Raw genomic sequence first — 9719 nt, forward strand, 5'->3', positions numbered from 1 at the left:
GTCCCAGCCCCCAAAATCTCCCACCCCCCCAATTCCCCCCCCCCGGGACCCCCAAATTTCCCCTCCTGGCGCTGACCCTGGTCACGTGACGCCCCCCGCCGTTGCCATGGAGCCGTCGCCAAGGGGCGGGGCCTCGACGTGTCCACGTGACACTAAAAGGGGCGTGGCTTGGCGATAGTCACGTGATTCAAGCTTTCCCCGCCTCCGCCTGAATCAGCCAATCAGAGGCCGGGCGGGGCTCGGACTCGCAGCCAATCACAAACAGGGCGCGGCGCCAGCGCCGACAGCCAATCAGAAGCCGGGATTTTACCCCTAAACCCCGCCCCTTTTCTTTTTGACCAATCAGAGCGCAGCGCGGCCGGGAAGGGGAGGAACCCAAAAAACCCGAACCAATCAGAGGCTGCCAAAGTTTTCAGCCAATTTGGGGAGGCGTGGCCATGGATGGGTGTGGCCACTCGTGGGCGTGGTCATTGATTGGGTGCGGTCCCTTGTGGGCGTGGTCGGAGCTGGCGAGGCCCCGCCCACTGCCCAGCGGAGCGAGCGGAGCTGCCGGAGCCGCGGGACCCCCGAGCGCGGGTTTGGGGAGGGGTCTGAGCAGGGGCGGGGGGGGTTGGGGGAATTTTGGGAGGAGTTTGGGGGTCTGGGGTCTCTCTGGGGGGATTTTGGGGGTCTGGGGTCTCTATAGTGGGATTTTGGGCGGGTTTGGAGGAGTTTTAGGGGGTCTGGGGTCTCTATGGGGGGATTTTGGGCGGGTTTTGGGGGGTCTGAGGGGGTCTGGGGTCTCTATGGGGGGATTTTGGGCGGGTTTGGGGGCTCTAAGGAGGCTCGGGAGGGTCTAGGGAGGGATTTTGGGGGGGCTTGGAGGAGTTTTAGGGGGTCTGGGGTCTTTATGGGGGGATTTTGGGGGGCTTGAAGGAGTTTTGGAGATGCCTGGGGGGGGGTCTAAGGAGGTTTCGGAGGGTCTGGGGGGGATTTTGAGGGGCTTAGAGGAGTTCTGGGGGTGCCTGGGGGGGTCTGAGGGGGTTCAGGAGGGTCTATGGGGGGATTTTTGGGGGGCTGGGGGCTCTAAGGAGGCTCGGGAGGGTCTGGGGGAGGGATTTTGGGGGGTTTGGAGAAGTTTTAGGGGGTCTGAGGGGGGTTCCGGAGGGTCTGGGGGGCGATTTTAGGGGGGTTGGAGGAGTTTTGGGGGTGTCTGGGGAGCTCTAAGGGGGCTCAGGAGGATTTTTGGGGAAGATTTTGGGGGGATTTGGGAAGTTTTGGGGGGTTTGAGGGACTCTAAAGGGCTCCAGGAGGATTTTTTGGGGAGTTTTAAGCAGTTTTGGGGGGTCAGGTGGGCTCTAAGGGGGCTCAGAAGGATTTTTGGGGAGGATTTTGGGGGGATTTGGGGAGTTTTGGGGAGTCTGGGGGACTCAGGAGGATTTTTGAGGAAGATTTTGGGGGGATTTTTGGAGTTTTGGGGGGCGCTGGGGGCTCTAAGGGGGTTCAGGAGGATTTTTTGTTGAGTTTTAAGCAGTTTTGGGGGAGTTTTGCGGGGTTTTGGGGGGCTCTAAGGGGGTTCAGAAAGGTCTCTGGGGGGAATTTTGGGGAGTTTTGGGGGGTCTGCACCCCCCTGACCCCTCCCCCGGACCCCCCCCCAGCCCCACCATGAATTTCCTCCCGGCCGCCGTCACCGCCCTTCATCTCCTCGTGCTCCTCCTCTTCTTCATCGCCACCCTGGATAAGGTGGGACCCCAAAAAATCCCGGGTGGGACCCCAAAAATCCGGGGTGGGACCCCAAAAATCCGGGGTGGGACCCCAAAAATCCCGGGTAGGACCCCAAAAAATCCCGGGTGGGACCCCCAGACCCCAATATGGGACCCCCGAGTGTCTGGGGAGGGGTCCCGAGGGGGTTTTGGGGGGTCCCAGGGGTATTTTGGGGGTTCAGGGAGGGTCCCAGGGGGTGTTTGGGGGGTCCCATGGATATTTTGGGGGGGTCCCATGGATATTTTGGGGGTCCCAGGGGATATTTTGGGGGGTCCCTGGGATATTTTGGGGGGTCCCAGGGGATATTTTGGGGGGTTCAGGGGGGTCCCATGGATATTTTGGGGGTCCCAGGTGTATTTTGGAGGTCCCAGGGGGTTTTTGGGGGGTCCCAGGGGGGGTCCCAAGGGATATTTGAGGGGTTCAGGGGGGTCTCAGGGATATTTTGAGGGGTCCCAGGGGGTATTTTGGGGGTTCAGGGGAGTCCCAGGAGTATTTGGGGGGTCCCAGGGGATAATTGGGGGGTCTCAGGTATATTTTGGAGGTCCCAGGGGGTATTTTGGGGGGTTCAGGGGGGTCCCATGGATATTTGGGGTGGTCCCGGGGATATTTTGGGGGGTCCCAGGGATATTTTGGGGGGTCCCATGGATATTTTGGGGGGTTCAGGGGGGTCCCAGAGATATTTTGGGGGTCCCATGGATATTTTAGGGGTCCCAAGGGATATTTTGGGGGGTTCCCATGGATATTTTGGGGAGTTCCCATGGATATTTTGGGAATCCCAGGGGATATTTTGGGGTTCCCATGGATACTTTGGGGGATCCCATGGATATTTTGGGGAGTCCCACGAATATTTTGGGGGATCCCATGGGTATTTTGGGGATCCCAGGGGATATTTTTGGGGGTCCCATGGATATTTTGAGGGGTTCCCATGGATATTTTGGGGGGTCCCAGGACTATTCTGGGTGGTCCCATGGATATTTTGGGGGGGTCGAAGGGATATTTTGGGGGGTCCCAGGGTTATTTTGGGGTTCCCATGGATATTTTGGGGATCCCAGGGGATATTTTGGGGGTCCCAAGGGATATTTTGGGTGGTCCCAGGGTTATTTTGGAGGGTCCCAGGTATATTTTGGGAATCCCAGGGGATATTTTGGGGTTCCCATGGATATTTTTGGGGGTCCCAGGGGGTGTTTGGGGTTCCCATGGATATTTTGGGTGGTCCCAGGGGATATTTTGGGGGATCCCGTGGATATTTTGGGGGTCCCAGGTATATTTTGGAGGTCCCAGGGGATATTTTTGGCGGTCCCATGGATATTTGGGGGGTCCCATGGATATTTTGGGGTTCCCATGGATATTTTGGGGGGTCCCAGGGATATTTTGGGGTTCCCATGGATATTTTGGGGGGTCCAAGGGATATTTTGGGAGTCCCAGGGGATATTTTGGGGATTCAGGGGGGTCCCAGGGGGTATTTTGGGGATTCCCAGGGGGTATTTTGGGGGTTATGGGGGTCCCATGGATATTTGGGGTGGTCCCAGGGATATTTTGGGGGTCCCAGGGGATATTTTGGGGGGTCCCTGGGATATTTTGGGGGGTCCCAGGGGATATTTTGGGGGGTTCAGGGGGGTCCCATGGATATTTTGGGGGTCCCAGGGATATCTTGGAGGTCCCAGGGGGTTTTTGGGGGGTCCCAGGGGGGGTCCCAAGGGATATTTGAGGGGTTCAGGGGGGTCTCAGGGATATTTTGGGGGGATCCCATGGATATTTTGGGGTTCCCATGGATATTTTTGGGGGTCCCAGGGGGTGTTTGGGGGTCCCATGGATATTTTGGTGGATCCCATGGATATTTGGGGGGGGTCCCAGGTATATTTTGGGAATCCCAGGGGATATTTTGGGGTTCCCATGGATATTTTTGGGGGTCCCAGGGGATGTTTGGGGGTCCCATGGATATTTTGGTGGATCCCATGGATATTTGGGGGGGTCCCATGGATATTTTGGGATCCCATGGATATTTTGGGTGGTCCCAGGGATATTTTGGGTGGTCCCAGGGGTATTTTGGGGATTCCCAGGGGGTATTTTGGGGGTTCAGGGGGGTCTCAGGGATATTTTGGGGTTCCCATGGATATTTTGGGGGATCCCAGGGGATATTTTGGGGGGTCCCGTGGATATTTTGGGGGTCCCAGGTATATTTTGGAGGTCCCAGGGGGTTTTTGGGGGGTCCCAAGGAGGGTTCCAAGCGATATTTGAGGGGTTCAGGGGGTCCCAGGGATATTTTGGGGGGGTCCCATGGATATTTTGGGGGGTTCAGGGGGGTCTCAGGGATATTTTGGGGGGTGCCAAGGGATGTTTGGGGGGTCCCTGGGATATTTTGGGGGGTCCCAGGGGATATTTTGGGGGGTTCAGGGGGGTCCCATGGATATTTTGGGGGTCCCAGGGATATCTTGGAGGTCCCAGGGGGTTTTTGGGGGGTCCCAGGGGGGGTCCCGGGAGATATTTGGGGGTTCAGGGGGGTCCCAGTGATATTCTGGGGGGGTCCCATGGATATTTTGGGGGGTCCCTGGGATATTTTGGGGATCCCATGGATATTTTGGGGATCCCAGGGGATATTTTGGGGTTTCCATGGATATTTTGGGGTTCCCATGGATATTTTAGGGGTCCCATGGATATTTTTGGGGGTCCCAGGGCTATTTTGGGAATCCCAGGGGATATTTTGGGGGTCCCATGGATATTTTGGGGTTCCCATGGATATTTTGGGGGGTCCCAGGTATATTTTGGGAATCCCAGGGGATATTTTGGGGGATCTCAGGAATATTTTGGGGGTCCCACACCCCCTCCCTTGCCCCCCCCAGGGCTGGTGGGTGCTGCCAGATTCTCAGGGGCTCAACCTCTGGTACGACTGCGCCCCCCAAAATCGCTCCCAGGGCTGGGAGTGCAGCAGCCTCGGGCTCAGCCGTGAGTGGGGGGTCCTGGGGGGGTCCTGGGGGGTCCTGGGGGGTCCTGGAGGGGGTTGAGGGGTCCTGGGGGGGTTCTGGGGGAGTCCTGGGGGGTTCAAGGGGGTTCTAGGGGGGTTCAAGGGGGTCCTGGGGGGGTTCTGGGGGGGTTTTGGGGTGTTCTGGGGGGCTTCTGGGGGGGTCCTGGGGGGTTCTGAGGGGTCCTGGAGGGGCTTCTGGGGGGGTTGTGAGGAGGGTCTGGGGGGGTTCTGGGAGGGTCTTGGGGGTCCTGAGTGGGTTCTGGGGGGTTCAAGGGGGTCCTGAGGCGTCCTAGGGGGGATTTTGGGGTGCTCTGAGGGGGTTATGGGGGGTCCTGAGGGGAGTTTTGGGGGTTTTGGGGTGTCCTGGGGAGGTCTTGGGGGTCCTGATTGGGTTCTGGGGGGGTTCTGAGGGTTCCTAGGGGGGTCCTGGGGGGGTTCTGGGGTGTCTTGGGGGGTTCTGGGGGGTTTGTGAGGGGATTCTGGGGGGTCCTGAGGGGTCCTGGGGAGGTCCTCGGGGGGTTCTGGGGGTTCCTGGGGGAGGTTCAGGGGGATTTTGGAGGGTTTTGGGGTGTCCTGGGGGGGTCTTGGGGGTCGTAGGGGGGTCCTGGGGGGGGTTCAGGGAGTCTGGGGGGGTTCTTGGGGGTCCTGAGTGGGTTCTGGCGGGGTTCTGGGAGGACCTGGTGGAGGTTCAGGGGGATTTGGGGGGTCAGTGGTCAGTTTTGGGGTTCCATGGTCACTTTTGGGGGTCTCACCGAGGGTCTCTCCCCCTCCAGCCTTGCTCAGGGGTGTCCAGGGCCTCGTGGTCAGTTTGTGGTCAGTTTTTGGGGGGTCTCACCGAGGGTCTTTTCCCCTCCCAGCCCTGCTCAGGGGGGTCCAGAGCCTCGTGGTCAGTTTTGGGGTCACTTTTGGGGGTCTGTGGTCACTTTTGAGGGTCTGGGGTCACTTTTTGGGGGTCTCACCGGGGGTCTCTCCCCCCTCCCAGCCCTGCTCAGGGGTGTCCAGGGCCTGGTGGTTAGTTTTGGGGTCAGTTTTTGGGGGTCTCACCGAGGGTCTCTCCCCCCCCAGCCCTGCTCAGGGGTGTCCAGGGCCTCGTGGTCAGTTTTGGGGTCACTTTTTGGGGGTCAGTGGTCACTTTTGGGGGTCTGTGGTCAGTGTTCGGGGTACATGGTCAGTGTTTGGGGTCAGTTTTTGGGGGTCTCACCGAGGGTCTCCCCCCTCCAGCCCTGCTCAGAGGGGTCCAGGGCCTTGTGGTCACTTTGGGGTCACTTTGTGGAGGTCATTGGTCACTTTTTGGGGTCTGTGGTCAGTTTTTGGGGGTCTCACCGAGGGTCTCTATCCCCCCAGCCCTGCTCAGGGGGGTCCAGGGCCTCGTGGTCAATGTTTGGGGTCAGTTTTGGGGGTCAATGGTCACTTTTAGGGGTCTGTGGTCAGTTTTTGGGGGTCTCACCGAGGGTCTCTCTCCCCCCCCAGCCCTGCTCAGGGGGGTCCAGGGCCCCGTGGTCAGTTTGGGGTCACTTTTGGGGGTCTCACCGAGGGTCTCTCCCCCCCCAGCCCTCCTCAGGGGTGTCCAAGGTCTCGTGGTCTCGTCCCTGCTGCTCTCGGCCCTCGGCCTCCTCCTCTTCCTCGGGCAGCTCCTGCTGGGGCCCCGCGGGCGCCTCCTCCTGGCCCCGGCCACGGCGCAGCTGCTGGCAGGTGAGTGACCCCAAAAATCCTCGGGACCCCCAAAATCTCTGGGACACCCAAAAACCCCCTGGAGGGACCCCAAAACTGGCACCCCAAAATCTCTGGAGTGACCCCAAAACTCCTGGGATACCCAAAAACCCCCTGGAGGGACCCCAAAATGGGGACCCCAAAATCTTTGGGACACACAAAACCCCTGGGATCCCCCCCAAAATCCCTGGAGTGACCCCAAAATGGGGACCCCAAAATCCCCTGGGGCCCCCAAAATCCCTGGAGGGACCCCAAAAGGGGCACCACAAATCCCCTGGGACCCCCACAAACCCCTGGGACGCCCAAAAACCCCCTGGAATGACCCCAAAATGGGCGCCCCAAAATCCCCTGGAGTGACCCCAAAAGGGGCACCCTAAAATCCTTGGGACCCCCCAAAATCCCTGGGACACCCAAAAACCCCCTGGAGGGACCCCAAAAGGGATACCCCAAAATCCTTGGGACCCCCAGAACTCCCCTGGGACACCCCTAAAAAGCCCTTGGGACTCCCAAAACCTCCTGGAGTGACCCCAAAAGGGGCACCCCAAAATCCTTGGGACACACAAAAATCCCCTGGGATCCCCCCCAGTGTCCCCCTGTGTCCCCTGAGTGTCCCCCAGTGTCACCCCCATCCCCCCATGTCCCCTGAGTGTCCCCTGAGTGTCCCGCTGTGTCCCCTGAGTGTCCCCTCCACATCCCCTGACTGTCCCCTCCACATCCCCTGAGTGTCCCCTGAGTGTCCCCCCATGTCCCCCTCGTCCCCTGAGTGTCCCCCCATCCCCCCGTGTCCCTTGAGTGTCCCCTGAGTGTCCCTCTGTGTCCCTGAGTGTCCCCCCGTGTCCCCCCCTGTCCCCTGAGTGTCCCCTGAGTGTCCCCGTGTTGTCCCCTCAGGGCTGGCAGCGCTGCTGGGGGCGGGGCTCTTTGTGGCCGGAGGTGACCGGGCCAGTGGTGGCCGCCCCGGGCACTGCCCAGTGCTGGCCGGGCTGGGAGGGGCCCTGGCACTGGTCAGTGGTGGGGGCTACCTGAGGCTGCGGACACGGGACTGAGCTGGACATCAGGACATGGCCACTGGTCACTGGACATGGCCACTGGTCACTGCTGGGGGCTACCTGAGGCTGCGGACACGGGACTGAGCTGGACATCAGGACACTGGTCACTGGTCATGGCTACTGGTCATGGCTACTGGTCACTGGACATGGCCACTGGTCACTGCTGGGGGCTACCTGAGGCTGCGGACACGGGACTGAGCTGGGACATGGCCACTGGTCACTGGACATGGCCACTGGTCACTGGACATGGCCGCTGGTCAGTGGTGGGGGCTACCTGAGGCTGCGGACACGGGACTGAGCTGGGACATGGCCACTGGTCACTGGACATGGCTACTGGTCACTGGACATGGCTACTGGTCAGTGGCGGGGGCTACCTGAGGCTGCGGACACGGGACTGAGCTGGACATCAGGATGTGGACACTGGTCATGGCTACAGGTCACTGGACATGGCTACTGGTCAGTGGTCATGGCTACTGGTCATGGCTACTGGTCACTGGTCACTGGACATGGCTACTGGTCAGTGGTGTGGGCTACCTGAGGCTGCGGACACAGGACTGAGCTGGGACATGGACACTGGTCACTGGACATGGCCACTGGTCAGTGGTGGGGGCTACCTGAGGCTGCGGACACGGGACTGAGCTGGACATGGCCACTGGTCACTGGACATGGTCACTGGTCACTGGACATGGCCACTGGTCACTGCTGGGGGCTACCTGAGGCTACGGACACAGGACTGAGCTGGGACATCAGGACATGGACACTGGTCATGGCTACTGGTCACTGGTCACTGGACATGGCCACTGGTCAGTGCTGGGGGCTACCTGAGGCTACGGACACGGAACTGAGCTGGACATCAGCACATGGCCACTGGACACTGGTCATGGCCACTGGTCACTGGACATGGCCACTGGTCGTGGCTACTGGTCACTGGTCACTGGACATGGCAACTGGTCAGTGGTGGGGGCTACCTGCGGCTGCGGACACGGGACTGAGCTGGGACAGGCCACTGGTCACTGGTCATGCCTACTGGACATGGCTACTGGTCACTGGTCACTGGACATGGCTACTGGTCAGTGGTCACTGGACATGGCTACTTGTCACTGGACATGGCTACTGGTCACTGGTCACTGGACATGGCTACTGGTCACTGGTCACTGGACATGGCTACTGGTCAGTGGTCACTGGACATGGCTACTTGTCACTGGACATGGCTACTGGTCACTGGTCACTGGACATGGCTACTGGTCACTGGACATGGCTACTGGTCACTGGACATGGACACTGGTCAGTGGTGGGGGCTACCTGAGGCTACGGACACGGGACCGAGCTGGGACATGGCCACTGGTCACTGGACATGGCCACGGACACTGGACATGGACACAGGACACGGACACTGGACACTGGACATGGACACTGGACATGGCTACTGGACACTGGACACAGACATTGGACATGGACACTGGACACAGACACTGGACACACGGACATGGATACAGGACACAGACACTGGACATGGCCACTGGACACAGACACTGGACACTGGGCACGGACACTGGACACCCCACTGGACAACGCCCCACAGCCCAACCAAGGAGCCTCCAGTGACATCATTGATGGCATCAGTGTGGCCAGTGACATCATGGGTGTGACCAGTGGCATTGTCAGTGGCATCAGTGTGGCCAATGACGTCATGGGTGTGGCCAGTGACATCATCAATGGCATGGGTGTGCCCAGTGACATCATGGATGTGACCAGTGACGTCATGGATGTGGCCGGTGACATCACCAACGTGGCCAATGGCGTCCTTGGTGCGTTGGTGTGGCGATGACGTCATCAGCGATGCAGCCAATGATGGCGCTGGCGGCGTAGATGACGTAATCAACAAAGTGGGCGTGGCCAGTGACATCGTCAGCGGGTCCAGTGACGTCATCGACAGCATCAGCATGGCCTATGACATCATCAGCGAGATGGGCGTGTCCAATGACATCAGTGACATCATAGACAGGCTCAGTATGACCAATGACATCATCAGCTGAATGGGCGTGGCCAATGACGTCATCAGCAAGGCCACCATGACAGATGACATCATCAGTGATGTCAGTGTCGGGATGGGCGTGTCCGATGACATCACTGCAGGTGTCAACATGACCAGTGACATCATCAGCGTGGCTAATGACGTCATCATCGGGGCGCTCGGCGGGGGGGCGGGGATCACCCCGGGGCATTGTGGGTAATGGGGGGGTGGGGGGCTCTATAGG

At 59.8% G+C, this 9719-nt stretch overlaps 1 protein-coding gene across 1 annotated transcript; it reads left to right on the forward strand.

Annotated features, from left to right (window-relative positions):
* The first annotated feature begins 445 nt into the window (after positions 1–445).
* LOC117009739 (epithelial membrane protein 3-like) lies at positions 446–7572 on the forward strand. The gene is made up of 5 exons (XM_033084060.1): positions 446–576; positions 1638–1722; positions 4584–4686; positions 6257–6397; positions 7304–7572. Exons 2-5 carry the CDS (start codon positions 1645–1647, stop codon positions 7456–7458), a joined length of 477 nt encoding a protein of 158 aa, XP_032939951.1. The 5' UTR covers positions 446–576; positions 1638–1644; the 3' UTR covers positions 7459–7572.
* Positions 7573–9719: the final 2147 nt, after the last annotated feature.

Source organism: Catharus ustulatus, chromosome 35 (genome assembly GCF_009819885.2).
Source record: "Catharus ustulatus isolate bCatUst1 chromosome 35, bCatUst1.pri.v2, whole genome shotgun sequence".
Taxonomy (NCBI): Eukaryota; Metazoa; Chordata; class Aves; order Passeriformes; family Turdidae; genus Catharus; species Catharus ustulatus.

What these genes read in the sequence shown, in the direction of transcription:
- LOC117009739 (XM_033084060.1), top strand. Translation starts at nt 1,645, where the DNA reads ATGAATTTCCTCCCGGCCGCCGTCACCGCCCTTCATCTCCTCGTGCTC. An exon ending in CAGCAGCCTCGGGCTCAGCC is followed by an intron (nt 4,687 to 6,256) that starts GTGAGTGGGGGG and finishes CTCCCCCCCCAG; the next exon opens with CCCTCCTCAGGGGTGTCCAA. An exon ending in CACGGCGCAGCTGCTGGCAG is followed by an intron (nt 6,398 to 7,303) that starts GTGAGTGACCCC and finishes TTGTCCCCTCAG; the next exon opens with GGCTGGCAGCGCTGCTGGGG.